The sequence below is a fragment of the Odocoileus virginianus genome, chromosome 6 (genome assembly GCF_023699985.2).
Source record: "Odocoileus virginianus isolate 20LAN1187 ecotype Illinois chromosome 6, Ovbor_1.2, whole genome shotgun sequence".
In the NCBI taxonomy this organism is placed as follows: domain Eukaryota; kingdom Metazoa; phylum Chordata; class Mammalia; order Artiodactyla; family Cervidae; genus Odocoileus; species Odocoileus virginianus.
The window spans coordinates 34992539-35009245 of NC_069679.1; the positions used below are offsets into that span (position 1 = coordinate 34992539).

At 38.9% G+C, this 16707-nt stretch overlaps 1 protein-coding gene and 1 non-coding gene across 9 annotated transcripts in view; one reads left to right on the top strand and one right to left on the bottom strand.

Annotated features, from left to right (window-relative positions):
- The window catches only part of CSNK1G1 (casein kinase 1 gamma 1), a 108529-nt gene that overhangs the window by 29333 nt on the left and 62489 nt on the right, over positions 1–16707 (top strand). For all 8 annotated transcript variants that reach the window (XR_002311846.2, XR_002311847.2, XM_020882374.2 and 5 more), the window contains exon 3: positions 405–474. Coding sequence is in view for 6 of the 8 variants with exons in the window: in XM_020882374.2 (XP_020738033.1) it covers positions 405–474 (70 nt within the window). In the remaining 2 variants the exon portion in view is untranslated. The remainder of the gene's footprint in view (positions 1–404; positions 475–16707) is intronic.
- Positions 12726–12832, bottom strand: LOC139035834 (U6 spliceosomal RNA). The gene has a single exon (XR_011488538.1). It is a non-coding gene; the product is annotated as a U6 spliceosomal RNA (small nuclear RNA).

The following is a 16707-nucleotide window of genomic DNA, read 5'->3' on the forward strand; positions in this document are numbered from 1 at the left end:
TTTTTCCTGAGCATATATCGTTTTTCCAAAAACAATAAAGCTATTTACTGTCCCAAATTCATAATAAAACAAGCAGGAAATGCATGCTAGTATTTCATTAGAAGGTATGACATCTGGTTTCCTAAGAGAAGATATTTCAGGAGAATACTTCATGATGAGAGAGCTATCCTTGAGTGGTGTCTCATACAGAGTATTTTTATATAAATATCCATTGCAGAGATTGTGTATAATTCAACTTCATCTTCCCCTAGATGTACTTTCAAAGGGAAATTGTGGTACGAAAATGCTATCATATATGAATATCATTGCTAAAATATTAAGTGGTCTTAACCCTGGTTTACTCTGAAAACCTAGGAATGGAAAAACTGTCAAATCTGATCAGTATTTCTTTTCTTGGGTTTCAGGAACCAATAAAATCACGTGCTCCACAGCTTCATTTAGAGTACAGGTTTTATAAGCAGCTCGGCAGTGCAGGTAAGTCAATATTTTATCCATTTATTTAGCATATAGCTTAGCTGGAAGCCCTAAAATACGTACATTTTCTTGTCTATCCTTTTTCCCAAACCATATGTCTCCCCTGCTTACTGGATCGGTAAATACACATAGTCAACTGAAAAGCTGCTTACTCTGTGGCATCTGGAAGGGCAGTTGAGTTGTTTGGGGGTCTGTGATGCCGTGACTGCCCACAAACCAACCTCTGAATGCTTTCATCTGCCTGAATTACACATGGTATGAAGTTTTGCTTTTTGGTAGTTTATCCATTCCCTTTTCATTTCCTCTGTGTATACAGAAAGAAAGGAAGAGCTATTGGTAGTTTTAGAACTGCTTTCACCACATTGAGACTACAAATCCATCTTAAAGACATATGCTAAAATACATCTTCTGAAATACCTTAACAGTCTCACTTTATCTATTGTTCTCACCAATTTGGAAGACCTGTCTATATGATTGTAATAATCCTTTGAGGATTTTAAGAAATTAAGTTTATAATTTTTAAAGACATTACTGTGTTTTACCTAAAATCTCAAATTTCCGAAATAACCTTACTGGCTTCCAGGAGAATATACTGACTAAGCATATGTTACCAGCCCTAAGGAGGTTGAACCCACAGGATACGTATTGCAGAAGATGGACTTCTTTAGTGCTAGTTTCATTATTTGACATTAACAGACATTCCTCTGCTTTATGCTTCTTCAGTGTGACAATTGTGTTTTTGTGTGTATGTGTGAATGACTGAAACTTTCAAGTGCCATTACTGAAGGTACTATTGAAGGAATATTGAATTTCATTTCCTAAAATATATAGAATTATATAAGAGCCACTGGGTGTTATTCAAGTCATCTTATATACCCTGACCATGGCAATAATCAGCCATGGTCATAACCTTGGGAGGCCAGGATGAACATTTGTCTTTCTTTGCACCTAACATGAGTTCCTGCAGACAGCTCAAAGGCATTCATCTCAACTGTACTTGCCGCCCGCCACTGCTCACCTGCACGTCTTCTTTTAAGCTACATGTCTTCAGTTCCTTCAGTTTTTGCATTGTGTGATTTACAGACACTTCACTGTCATTGCTCCTGTAGCAAGTATGAGTGTACACATGTACACACTCCTAGTTTTATGATGTTCCTCTTAAATGAGCCTCATGAAACAGCACCAGTAACTGTGGATTTGGAGGCAGTGGGATTATTTATTTTTCTTGATCTGGATATAGTACTTCTATTAATTTAGATTAGCTATTTTAACAGCCATTTTACATGGTTGACTTTTATGCATTTATGGAGTTCTACTCAGTTGAAACCTTTACATCTTTTTTATATAAACCACCATCAACCAAGGCTTTATGCATTTTTTTGATTATATAACTGATTTTGATCACCCAAAACTTTCAAGGGTCATCTTGTTTTATCCCATTATTACTAAGTACTAGGATACTTTTCAATCCTGATTGTTACTGATGATTACATATTGACTGTTCTTTAAATCATAGCTGCATATCCTCCTGCCCCTGCCCCCCTCCTTAATACTACTGTAAGCTCCTTGAGAACAGGCATGTGCCCGCTTTACCCTGCTCTCCCAAATGTGTCTCAAGGTCTAACATAGTTGTTTCACCAAATAGAAAGCTGGGATGTGTTTTGGTGACAGAAAGAAGTTGAGAAGATTTGAAAAGCATGTGTTGTAGATTTTTGCCAAGTTATTAAGAAAAATATTCTCTGAGGATGTCCCAAAAAAGGAAATTTATTTATTTATGATAGGTAAGAAGTAGATTTATTTAGAAAGATACACATTCCATAGACAGAATGCATTCCATCTCAAAAGGCAAGACTAGTCCTGAAAGAAACTTTCCACAGAGTATGGGCAATCTCAGAAGGTGAGAGGCCAGAAAATTTATTTTGCAAGTAGATCATTTGTCAAAGTAGACAAGATTTTACTATGTCTCCCTCTAAGTGTGAGCATGAACACTAGAGCTTGTTCCTGATTTACAGGCATGAGTGTTTCTCTTCCTATTTTTCTAGAGTGAAGTTCCCAGCTGTAAATGTGACTCATGACTCATTGGTAGTTAATCTTTGAGCAGCTAGAGCACATATGTCACTCTCTGCAGAACCAAGGTGATATTGTGGGCTTGTAAACAACCAACCTTTCATGCCCAAAGCACATGAACCAAAATAATCCAATCATTGTTTTTACTCACTGGTGCTTTATCTTTCATTATTCAACACAGTACGTAGATGCAAAATATTGGTTATGATGATGAGGAATACTTTAAAAAAGAAAAGCCTGTTGTGACTTAGGTTTGTTCAAGGAATTAATCGGTACTTACAAAATGGATGCAATTTCGGGATAGAAATGAGTGATTATGAATTTAATGAATATCCATATAGCTATTAGAGCTTGAGACTTTAAATTCCTAAAATAAGAACTTTTGTGTTGGCTTGAGAATATGACCATTTTTGTCCTTAAGTACCCAAATCTTATTCATTAACTTGGTTTTTGACTTTCACATTGCTTTGACTGAATGATCTGGAAATTCATACCATTTCTCTTCACTTGCATAGATAGAACAAAAATGGTAGCACTGGATGATTGTGAACATGGTTTAAAGTGGAATTCTTCCTGATCGTCCCTTCTTTTCCTTGTTTGATCCCTTAGCTTTTTCCCTTCCATACCATTCTGTTCTTTAGTGAACAGTCCACACTTCAAGCTTAGTTTATTGATTGTAACTTTGCCATGAAGAGTTTCAGAACCTGATTATTTACTGTGAAGGTTGATAGCTCTAAGATAATCAGGGAAGAAAGAGGGCCTTGAAACGGAGAATGAGGATTTTGGGCTTCCTGAAAACTATCATTTTTATCTTTTTTTCATTTATTGTAGAAACCAAATTATGAAATATTAAAGGGTATTTTAAAAGGAAATGATGGTCCATCTCCTTACACCCTAACTCAACCACATTTCACTTGACTGTTTCTCTCTTTTTCATATGCAGACATAAGTCATAATTAATCTCAGTTCACGTGCAATTGCATGTCTTCATTTACTGAACATTGTGACATTTGTCTTGATGCCACATTAGATAGGTATTTCTGATCATTGTATAACATCCTATCAGCTTCATAAACCATAATTTAGGCATCCATTTTGTGTTGCCAGACATTTATAGCTTGTTTTTATTTGAAGAAAGCATTTCCCCTGTTGATTTCTGATTGAGTATATAACTCAGAACTTTTCATATGTTCTGCCATTTATTCCCCATTTGATAGTGTTTCTCAAATGTTTAAAAATCTATTAGATGATAGATTAAATTTATTCCAAAGGATTCCAGAGCAAAAATTACAGAAAGAAATTTCAGTAAGAGAAATTTGACTTTATGTAACAATTAAAACAGTGTGAAAGTAATCTAAATGTCATCAGTATGGATCTGGATAAATAAATAATGATATATTTATATCATGGAGTTAACTATTAGAAATAAAGTGGTACTATGTACTAACATGGAAAGATGCCCCAATATATTTTTTTTAAGTATAAGAAGCTTTGTAAAATAGTATAATATGATTATATCTCTGTAGTACAAGAAAAACATACACAGATATGTCATATGAGCACAGAAAATATCTAAATGACTATTGTTGTTGTTATTCAGTCAGCTAAGTCGTGTCCAACTCTGTGCGACCCCATGGGCTGCAGCATGCCAGGCTTCCCTGTCCTTTACTATCTCCCAGAGTTGTTCAAATTCATGTCCGCTGAATCAGTGATGCTGCCAACCATCTCATACTCTGCTGCCCTCTTCTCCTTTTGCCTTCAATCTTTTCCAGCATCAGGGTCTTTTCCAGTGAGTCAGCTCTTCACATCAGGTGGCCAAAGTATTGGAACTTCTGCTTCAGCATCAGTCCTTCCAATGAATATTCAGGGTTGATTTCCTTTAAGATTGACTGGTTTGATCTCCTTGATGTCCAAGGGACTCTCGAGTCTTCTCCAGCACCACAGTTCAGTATATGTGCTGCCAAAGCAAGCACTCCTGCACCACAATTCAAAAGCATCAATTCTTTGGCGCTCAACCTTCTTTATGGTCCAACTCTCACATCTGTACATGACTACTGGAAAAACCATAGCTTTGACTATACGACCTTTGTTGGCAATGTGTTGTCTCTGCTTTCCTGTCTCTTAATGGGAGGGCAGTTTTCAGGCAGAAGTTGAACAGTTAATACATTCTGGATGTTATAAAGGAGATTTGTGCACTGGATAGAAAGTTAGAATATATGACTTTTTAAGACCTATTTGCACACTGAAATTGTATTAAAAACTCTCAAAGACCATGTTACCATGCAGATATTTATAGTTGGTATCTTACTCAGTTTCAGAAGTTAATTACATCAAAAATATAACCCTGGCAAAGTGGACACCCAGTAGTCAGAATCGAAGTGGGAATATTATCTACTGTTTTCACATACTTGGATGTGCAGGGGTGGAATAGATTTTTATTTGCAAATTGTGATTTAATTATTAAACCTGATAATGCTGGAGAATTTCCAAATACATTACATACAAAGAAAAACTATTTTAAACATGTGAAACTATGTTATACAATATTTCCAACTCTGAAATTATATGTAATAATTATGAAGCATTATTATATTCTTTGCTGTTGGAACATCAAAGTTTTAGGTTTTCTCCTGTGACTAAACCAAGTACCATCTTCAGTTTTTGTTTTATTTTTGCTTTTTTCTTTCTTAAATCGCTGTTTTGGTTTTTCACAGTACAAAGGACTTTGGGATTGAGCACAGTATGCTTTCTTTTCACGTGTACTTTCTTTTCTTTTCTTTTTTTTTTTTTCACGTGTACTTTCTATAGGTTGTTCTGAGTACACAAGATTAGAAATGAAGGACTTAAAGGTTGACTCTGGATTCCCTGGGACTTGCTTGCCCTCCTGGTAGCTTGAATATTTGTTTAGTATAGTGTGCCAGGTTTACAAGAAAGAATAACAGTATTTAATCATGATAATTAAAGACTGTAAGCCTTGCATTCAGCAGATGAAAGCACCCAGTGAGCTGTAATCATCTTTCTTATTTTCTTATCATTTTCCTCAGCAATCAGTGTTGGGCTAATTGTATTATAGTCACCATGGGTAAGTTCCAAACTTATTTTCCTGTTATGGGAATGCTTTTAGGTTTCCCTATGTTCTGAGTACCTTTTACTTAGGAGAGTATATACATTGTCAGTTTTTAAATTACCCAACCCACGAATGTTTCGTCCAGTACACCTCCCACTTTTGCTTGTATGCTGACACACAGGAACAGGACTTGGTGTATAGTATGTTTGGGGCAGGGACAGGCAAAACCAGTGGTCTCCACCGAGAGGAGGCCTAAACATAAGAGGGACCGTGTGAGCTTGAAATTTCATAGCTAGATAGGGGCTGCTCACATAATAAGGGCCAGTGTATGTTTGGTAATTAACAAGAAATGAATAAACCATAACCAAGGGTGCAGCTAAAGTGGCAGGAGAGAGGGAAGAAGGGAGAGGGAATGAGGCAGCGAGAGCAGGAGCAAATGAAAGAAGATGGGGAGAGGTGAGCAGTCAGATGCAAGAGCACAGGGCTCTGGATCCAGAGATAAGAGCACAAGTGATAAAATCCGTGGAGGCCTCTGACTTAGCCAGAGGAGCAAAGAGTTCCCTTCTATCACTGTTCTCAGAGCTAACTGTTTCTCAGGAACAGTGGTTTTGCCCAGTAGGTTTGGCGTTTTTAGTCACAAGCATTAGGGTAAGTTATGGTAAATTCCCATCACTTCACTTGGCATTTGGAAAGGCCTAACTTATAATATAGGCTTCCCTGGTGGCTCAGATGGTAAAGAATCTGCCCACAATGCAGGAGACCTAGGTTTGATCCCTGGGTCGGGAAGACCCCCTGGAGAACAGAATGGCTACCCAGTTCAGTATTCTTGCCTAGAGAATTCCCTGGACAGAGCCTGGTAGGCCGCGGTCCATGGGGTCTCAAAATATGAGGTGTCCCAGGTGGCTCAGTGGTAAAGAATCTGCCTGCCTCTGCAAGAGCCGTAGGAGACAGAAGTTCTGTCCCTGGGTCGGGAAGATCTCCTGGACGAGGAAACACCAACCCACTCCAGTATTCTTGCCTGAAAAATGCTATGGACAGAGGAGCCTGGCGGGCTGCAGTGCACGGGGTCCACAAAGAGTTGGGCACAACCTAGCAACTAAGCACAGCAACTTATGAATAGATAACACAGTCATCTGTTCGCTACTAGAGCCTTCTTAATTGTGTTGCTGCTACTGCTGCTAAGTCACTTCAGTTGTGTCCGACTCTGTGCGACCCCATAGACTGCTGTCTGTGAGCCCACCAGGCTCCCCCGTCCCTGGGATTCTCCAGGCAAGAACACGGGAGTGGGTTGCCATTTCCTTCTCCAATGCATGAAAGTGAAAAGTGAAAGTGAAGTCGCTCAGTCGTGTCTGACTCTTAGCGACCCCATGGACTGCAGCCTACCAGGCTCCTCCGTCCATGGGATTTTCCAGGCAAGAGTACTGGAGTGGGATGCCATTACCTTTTCCCTTAATTGTGTTAAGAGGTCCTAAATGTAGTAGAGCCACTGATCTTGCTCTGGTTAAACTTTTAATTCCACTTTCACCCAGCAACCTACCTGGGAAAAATTCTCAAGGGCTCTAGGAATAAATATCATATCAGTGCTGATAAGCCTGAGCTGCCTTGCGCTGGCTTTCCAGCAGCTATTCTAATCTGCTAATGACTGTTCTGCTTTGGCTTTCTTGTAAAAGAGATGCTGATCCTCAAATTAAAGACAACAAGAGAGAATTCCCTGGCAGTGCGGTGGTTAGAATTGTGCACTTCCACTGCAGAGGGGCACAGGTTCGATCCCTGGTCAGGGAACTCTCACTGGCTGTGCAGCAAGGCAGGCAAGCAAATAAATAAATTTTAAAAATAAAAAAGACATTAAAATACTTATTGAAATTTCACAGTGTAACAAATGATAAAGCCTAGGCAAAACCTTGTTGGGAAGAGAAAGCAAATGCCCACTAGGTACTTGATATGGTTGTTTCATTTTTCCCATTTTGAGCGCAAGGAAGGTTAGTATCTTACTTACCGAGGAGCATGGAGTAGAAAAACCTAAGCTAGGAATGTGTTTATCTCATGTTTTGGTACAAATTTTTGTCTTATGTGTATATTGAGCAGATTCCTGGCACCTTATACTGATTATCCCTTGCCTAATTGTAATAAACTAGTGAAAGGTAGCTGTAAAAGTGTCCATTGAAGCAAAGCCCTGGGACTTGCCTCCAGTGAAAGAGTAGGATTTCCTGTTTCATGTGGCGCCCCCTAATTTCATGCCTTTGTTACTTATGAAATCTTTTATAGTCTTGGGTAATCTATGTTTTGAAACATTTCTTTCCAAAGTAAATTAATCATTTGTGTTGAATACTTTCTGCATATGTGCAACCGAAGTGCTCAGAGCTACTCCATGCAAGCCGTTTTTTCACCCATAGAAATCTTTATGCTATGACTAAAGTATTCATATTCTGTTAACCTGTATGGGCAAAGAATCTGAAAAAGAATAAATATATGTATATGTATAACTGAATCACTGTGCTGTACACCTAAAATTAACATTGTAAATCAACTGTTTGTCAATAAATTTTTTTTTAAAAAGTATTCATATGACTGATTGGGCTTTGCAGTTTTGAAGTTTCTGGGAGGGAATGGTTTTATATATCATCAAAAAAGATTGGGGGAAAGGGGGCTTTGGTAGTGGCTCAATGGTAAAAAAAAAAAAAAAATCCACCTGCCAGTGTAGGAAATACAGGTTCGATCCCTGGTCTGGGAAGATCCTACATGCTGCAGATCAGCTAAGCATGTGCACCACAGCTGCTGAGCCTGTGCTCTAGAGCCCGTGAAGCTAGAGTCACCACAGTGAGAAGCCCATGCACTGCAGCTAGAGCGTAACCCCTGCTCTCTGCAGTTAGAGGATGTCTGCACAGCATCGAAGACCCAACACAACCAAAAATAAATAGGTAAATCAAATTTTTTTTTTAAAGGACAAGGGGTACTGGTTGGTCCCAGAAGAACTCTGAATCCAGGCAGTTGTTAAATTAACAGGAATTTGGTTTTACTTCACCAGAGGAATAAAGCAAAGATCTGAAGAAAATCATGAGAAAGCATGAGACTGGCAACCCCCTCCTATAGTGTGGTGAAGTTCCTTAGGAGTACATTGTAAACAGGCTAGGCAAACACAGGAAAATTAAAAAATAAAATCATCTGAAGAGAGGCTGGAAAGATGGTAATTTTACTGAAATAGAAGTAGACCACATAACAAGAGTAGTTATGTACAAGTAACACATGTCAGCTTAGATGTTCAATAGCTAGGAGTGCTTTAAGGAATTGAGAAGAAATGTTTTGGTCCCCAGTTGGCCAGAAAGTTTTCATAACAAGAGGAAAAAGGATGAAATGGTGAACTTGGTAAAAGAAAGTGAAATCTGGATTCTTTCTTGCCATGTATAAGTTTTTCAAAAGTCTGCCAGTGATACCATGGAGAGAGGAGACATATACCACTAAATTCAGGGAAAACGGATCTTAATTGGGATAATTGGACAGTCTTGAAATTACATCTTGAAGACTGGAGTTTTAGATACTTGCCCTCTCTAATTATAGGAGTGGAGACAGCCAGTGGGAGCAAGGAGAAATTTAGCCTAGATTTTCTCACTGTTTTTCTGTGACTTATTGTTAACCACGTGCCCCTGCTATGCCTCAGTTTCCCTATTCATGCACCAGGGGGAACCTCCTCTCTCTTAATGGAGTTTGCAGACCTTCTAGAGTTGAATGAGGTAATGTCTGTAAAGGCCTTAAATCCTTAAGGGAAAAGTGCTGTATAAACACAAGGCAGTATTGTTTTACATTGAAACTGAAGATCTAACTTTCCTGTAGAAATATCCTATTTACATTTCTCATAGCTTTGAAAGATATCAGAACAAAGAGTTAACAGTTTCATTTTTGAAGAATTTTTGATGGATTCTCAAACGATAGTAAATATTTCCCAGTCCTTTCTCTGACTTCATAGAGCAGAATTCCACTGTGGTGAACCCACCACAGCTGTGATCTTGAGGGAGATGTTTGTTTGTTTCAGAGGAGCTGACTGTGATTGGGTAGAAATAACAGTTAAGAGCCTGCTTGGTGAAATGAACACTTTTACTTCTACAACTCCCCAGCCTTTCATGCCAGTTGAGGGGAACGCTTGACCATAGCTATCTTTTACTACTTGGAAAAGAAGATCAGGAAAAACAAATTCAAATGGTCAATACCTACTTTTGTTTGGTAAAACAGAATTGAAACCATTATGAAAAGATCAAGCCAAGGGATTCATTTGTATTTGGTCCTTAGAGTAACTAAGGATTCATCTGTGAATTCTCAAAGGAAGTGGTCTTACTAGTGATGAACTACTGAACATCACAAGTAAGGTTTATTACAGTGGACTGTGGGAATGTTAGTGAATGTCGTTGCCCCCCAAAGTGAAAGATACAAACGATTGGCCTATATCCTGCCTCCAGTGTGGAAGGTGAGATTTCTTAGGAAGCCAGATGGTATAAAGAAACAAATAGTAAATGTTTTAGGCTTTGTGACAGTACGGTCACAGTTAACTATCTTCGGTTAACTATCTTCGGTTAACGGTTAACTATCTTCGGCTTTTGTTGTCCTTGTAGTGCAAACATAGCCAAAAACAATTTGTAAGCAAATAAGCTATATTCCAATAAAGGTTTATTCTTGGACACTAATTTGAATTGTATGTAATTTGCACTTACGAAGATGTCTTCTTTAAATTTTTTTCAAGCATTTAAAAATATAGAAACCATTCTTAGTTCTCTAATCATGCAAAAATAGGTGGGCCAGATTGGACCTAAAGGCTATAGTTTGTTGATCTGTGCTCTCACATGCAGTGACCACACTGTTTATTTCTTATCACTCAGTTCAATTTGTATAACACAGGAATTACTTCAGGGAGTACTTCTTTATTCCTTGTATAAATGTCACACATGAAGCTCTGGAATGAGAGAATTTACAGGAAGAAAACGTATCCCTTATGCTGTGAACTTCTCAAAGTGTAGTATGCTGCTAGATTGTGGACATTTCCCCCCCACTTACTGAAGTATAGTTGATTTACAATGTTGTGTTAATTTCTGCTATACAGCAGAGTGATTCAGTTGTACTTTCTTTTTCATATTCTTTTCCATTATGGCTTATCATGGGTTATTGAGTATAGTTCCCTGTACTATCCTGTAGGACCCTTGTTGTTTATTCTGTATATTATAGTTTACACCTGCTAATCCCACACTCCTGATCCATCCTCACCACATCCCCCTCACACAAGACAACCACTGGAATGTTCTCTGTGTCTGTGTCTATTTCTGTTTTGTAGATAAGTTACTTTGTGTCATAGTTTAACTTTCCCATATAAATGATGTACTATGGTATTTGTCTTTCTCTTTCTGATTTACGTCGCTTAGTAGCATAACCCCTAGGTCCATTCATTTTGCTCAGATGGCATTATTTTGTTCTTCTTTGTGCCTGAGTAGTATTCTGTTGTATTTATGTACCGCATCTTTATCCATTCACCTGTCAGTGGACATTTAGTTTGTTACCATATCTTGGTTATTGTAAACGGTGCTGCGATGAACATTGGGGTGCATGTGTCTTTTCACATTATAGTTTTCTCTGGGTATATGCCGAGGAGTAGGATTGCCGGATCATATGGAAACTCTAATTTTAGTTTTTTGAGTAACTTCCATGCTGTTTTCATAGTGACTGCACCAATTTACATTCCCACCGACAATGTAGGAGGGTTCCCTGGATTGTGAGCTTTTTTAAGGAGGAGAAGCATCTTTTATTCACTGTAGTATTATTTGCAAATAATTTCACCCAAAGAAGAGACTCAATACATGTCTGTTAAATTGATAAAATCTCAGTAAATAAACTCTCAGCAGTATTTCACTGGCAGTGAGATCACCAAGTTAAGTTGCAGCTCCTTTTACGTGTACTCTCCCTTTGAGGCTCTCAACTGCTTTATTTGCTTATGCTAGCAATTCTTGATTAGTTGTATTAAGGAAGCAGAATAAAGATGTGAATGAATAGTTCAAGATATCAGAACAAAGTCCACCAAACTTTTTTCTTCAAGGATTTGGTATATAGTCAGAGACATGTATATCCACTATTAACTGAAAACTCAGAACATCCAAGAACTGCCTGGCAAAAGTTTTAGAATTTAAGTTCTTTAAAGATAGGGAGTGTGTGTGGTTATCATCAATATAATGGCTGTATCATTGCACATCTTCATACATAAATGGCCAATCAGCAGTTGAGAATTATTTGGACTCAAATCATATTGAACCAGTTGTCATAACTTGTCATCTTTTTGCTTGGCTTCAGTTTTAGCAGTTATAGTTCAGGAAAGATCTCTTACTCTGCTACCTAAAAAATAGAGTAACTTTAAAGAAGGAATTTACAACTCTCTGTGTGCAGCTTGCCCAAAGGAAAAAAAAATTTTTTTATAGGTTATGGAGAAAACCAATATCACTGAAGGTTGGAAAAATATGTAAAAGAGTTAATCTTTCTACTCAAAACACAACTACTATCCTCATGTTTACTTCCTTAGTCTTTTTATATAAAAAAATTTTTTCATTAAAATGTTTCTAGTTTCAATATAAGATGGCGATCTGTTTATCAAATGGGAAGGAGTAAGTTTCAAACACTGCTGAGGTTCTTGTAGCATTATCATCCAGTATGGATTTGAGAGATAATGACTGGTCATTAACCAGACTACTAGCTATCACAGATCACACCTCACATCTATCTACTGATTTATAGGTATTTTATTTAATTTAAAGTACTAGAATTTCAAGTATGACAACTTTTTTTCCTCTTTTTATGTTTTTTTTTTTCATTTATTTTTATTAGTTGGAGGCTAATTACTTTACAGTATTGTAGTGGGTTTTGTCATACATTGACATGAATCAGCCATGGATTTACAGGTATTCCCCATCCCGATCCCCTCTCCCACCTCCCTCTCCACCCAATCCCTCTGAGTCTTCCCAGTGCACCAGGCCTGAGCACTTGTCTCATGCACCCAACCTGGGCTGGTGATCTGTTTCACTATAGATAATATACATGTTTTGATGCTGTTCTCTCGAAACATCCCACCCTCACCTTCTCCCACAGAGTCCAAAAAAATATGGAATGCTTCACGAATTTGCGTGTCATCCTTGCGCAGGGGCCATGCTAATCTTCTCTGTATCATTCCAATTTTAGTACATGTGCTGCCAAAGCGAGCACTCAGGTATGACAGCTTTTCTAAGGAAACTAACTACTGAACACAGTTTAGTCACATGTGAAGTTAGGAGCCAAAGTTAGCACACAGGTGAAAATCACATAAAATCAAAGATAGCCTTGAAAAATCTCTTAAATTGCCCATGGAGTGTAGTTTAATTGGATTTGTGTGTATAATCATGCTCAGTAAATATGTACTCCTTGGAAAAATGTGTACTGAATGGTATGAATCTGTAGTATATGCAGTGCTGCAGAGTTTATGTAATAAGGTATGTGTATGCAAAATACTCTGTTAGTTTTTTTTAATTTCTTAAATTTTTTCTGGCCAAGTATATATCATTCAAGTAGTAGACTTGGTGCTTACGCCATTCCACATCACACTCTTCCTTTTTGCTAATTTTTATGAAAGACTTGACCTAGTGTTATGTTAGATGTTTACTTCTCTATTTTCTGTCTGTAAGCTCCCTGAGGAGAGAGTCTCTGTCTTACTTATCTTTCTTTTTTTCTTTCTCCCCTTAAGCATCTAGTGTAGTGTCTTGCACACAGTGTTTAGCAAGTGATGGTTGAAGAAGAGGAAGAGAGACATTTATATGTGTGTATTGGTAAACATCATTTGATTGCAAATAATAATCTGCAATTAGCTGTGATTCTAAACGAGGATTTGGGATATACACTATATACCTGAGGAAGGAAATATACAGGTCTCACTAGGGATTGGAACAAAGCACTTAGAAAGCCTGTAGGAACTGTTCAATTCAGTTCAGTCACTCAGTCCTGTCTGACTCTTTGCAACCCCATGGACTGCAGCACGCCAGGCCTCCCTGTCCATCACCAGCTCCCGGAGTTACTCAAACTCATGTCCATTGAGTCGGTGATGCCATCCAACCATCTCATCCTCTGTCGTCCCCTTCTCCTCTCGAATTCAGTCTTCCCCAGCATCAGGGTCTTTTTCAGTGGGTCAGCTCTTCGCATCAAGTGGCCAAAGTATTGGAACTTCTGCTTCAGCATCAGTCCTTCCAATGAATATTCAGGACTGATTTCCTTTAGGTCAGACTGGTTGGATCTCTTTGTAGTACAAGGGACTCTCAAGAGTCTTCTCCAACACCACAGTTCAAAAGGATCAGTTCTTTGGTGCTCAACTTTCTTCATAGTCTAACTCTCACATCTGTGCATGAGTACTGGAAAAACCATAGCCTTGACTAGATGGACCTTTGTTGACAAAGTAATGTCTCTGCTTTTTAATATGCTGTCTAGGTTGGTCATCAGAGAAGGCAGTGGCACCCCACTCCAGTACTCTTGCCTGGACAATCCCATGGACAGAGGAGCCTGGTAGGCTGCAGTCCATGGGGTTGCTAAGAGTCAGACACGACTGAGTGACTTCCCTTTCATTTTTCACTTGCATGCATTGGAGAAGGAAATGGCAACCGACTCCAGTGTTCTTGCCTGGAGAATCCCAGGGATGGGGGAGCCTGGTGGGCTGCTATCTATGGGGTCGCACAGAGTCAGACACGACTGAAGCGACTTAGCAGCAGTAGCAGCAGCAGGTTGGTCATAACTTTTCTTCCAAGGAGCAAATGTCTTAATTTCATGGCTGCAGTCACCATCTACAGTGATTTTTGGAGCCCCAAAAAATCAAGTCTGCCACTGTTTCCACTGTTTGTTTCTCCATCTATTTGCCATGAAGTGATGGGACCAGATGCCATGATCTTAGTTTTCTGAATGTAGAGCTTTAAGCCAACTTTTTCACTGTCCTCTTTCACTTTCATCAAGAGGCTCTTTAGTTCTTCACTTTCTGCCATAAGGGTAGTATCATCTGCATATCTAAGGTTACTGATATTTCTCCCAGCAGTCTTGATTCCAGCTTGTGCTTCATCTAGCCCAGCGTTTCTCATTATGTACTCTGCATATAAGTTAAACAAGCAGGGTGACAATATACAGCCTTGATGTACTCCTTTTCCTATTTGGAACCAGTCTGTTGTTTCATGTCCAGTTCTAACTTGCTTCCTGACCTGTATACAGATTTCTCAAAAAGCAGGTCAGGTGGTCTGGTAATCCCATCTCTTTCAGAATTTTCCACAGTTTATTGTGATCCACACAGTCAAAAGCTTTGGCATACTCAGTAAAGCAGAAATCGATGTTTTTCTGGAACTCTCTTGCTTTTTCTATGATCCAGCAGATGTTGGCAATTTGATCTCTGGTTCCTCTGCCTTTTCTAAAACCAGCTTGGAACATCTGGAAGTTCACAGTTCACGTATTGTTGAAGCCTGGCTTGGAGAATTTTGAGCATTACTTTGCTAGTGTGTGAGATGAGTGCAATTGTGCAGTAGTTTGAGCATTCTTTGGCATGGCCTTTCTTAGGGATTGGAATGAAAACAGACGTTTTCCAGTCCTGTGGCCACTGCTGAGTTTTCCAAATTTGCTGGCATGTTGAGTGCAGCACTTTCACAGCATCATCTTTTAGGATTTGAAATAGCTCAACTGGAATTCCATCACCTCCACTAACTTTGTTCATGGTGATGCTTCCTAAGTCCCACATGACTTCACATTCCAGGATGTCTGGCTCTAGGTGAGTGATCACACCATCGTGATTATCTGGGTCATGAAGATCTTTTTTGTACAGTTCTGTGTATTCTTGCCACCTCTTCTTAATACCTTCTGCTTCTGTTTGAGGTTCATACCATTTCTGTCCTTTATTGAGCCCATCTTTGCATGAAATGTTCCCTTGGTATCTCTAATTTTCTTGAAGAGATCTCTAGTCTTTTCCATTCTATTGTTTTCCTCTATTTCTTTGCACTGATCACTGAGGAAGGCTTTCTCATCTCTCCTTGCTATTCTTTGGAACTCTGCATTCAAATGGGTATACCTTTCCTTTTCTCCTTTGCTCTTTGCTTCTCTTTTCACAGCTATTTGTAAGGCCTCTTCAGACAGCCATTTTGCTTTTTTGCATTTCTTTTTCTTGGGAATGGTCTTGCTCCCTGTCTCCTGTACAGTGTCATATGAACCTCCATCCATAGTTCATCAGGCACTCTGTCTATCAAATCTAGTCCCTTAAATCTATTTCTCACATCCACTGTATAATTGTTAGGGATTTGATTTAGGTCATACCTGAATGGTCTAGTGGTTTTCCCTACCTTCTTCAGTTTAAGTCTGAATTTGGCAATAAGGAGTTCATGATCTGAGCCATAGTCAGCTCCTGGTCTTGTTTTTGCTGACTGTATAGAGCTTCTCCACCTTTGGCTGCAAAGAATATAATCAGTCTGATTTCGGTGCTGACAATTTGGTGATGTCACTGTGTAGAGTCTTCTCTTGTGTTGTTGGAAGAGGGTGTTTGCTATGACCAGTGCATTCTCTTGGCAGAACACTATTAGCCTTTGGCCTGCTTCATTCTGTACTCCCAAGACCAAATTTGCCTGTTTCTCCAGGTGTTTCTTGACTTCCTACTTTTGCATTCCAGTCCCCTATAATGAAAAGGACATCTTTTTGGGGTGTTAATTCTGCAAGGTCTTGTAGGTTCATAGAATCGTTTAACTTCAGCTTCTTCAGCACTACTGGTCGGGGCGTAGACTTGGCTTACCGTGATATTGAATGGTTTGCCTTGGAAACGAACAGAGATCATTCACTACTTTTTGTCCCTGGCCTTCTATCTAACTCTTCTGGACTCTGACACTATATTTGACTGTCTTTCTGCTTAGGGTTGTAAAACCTTTTGCCTTGGCTTCTGTGAGACCTCTTCATTTTCTCTGTATTATCAGCCTTCTCTGCTTCTCCTTACATTTGATGGAAAGATCCTTTTATGTAGCCCTTCTCCATTTAAGCACCAGCAGAGAGTGACTGAAGTTCTGTGTCTCAGTTGGAAGTTCCTAGGAAAGAGACTTCCCAGG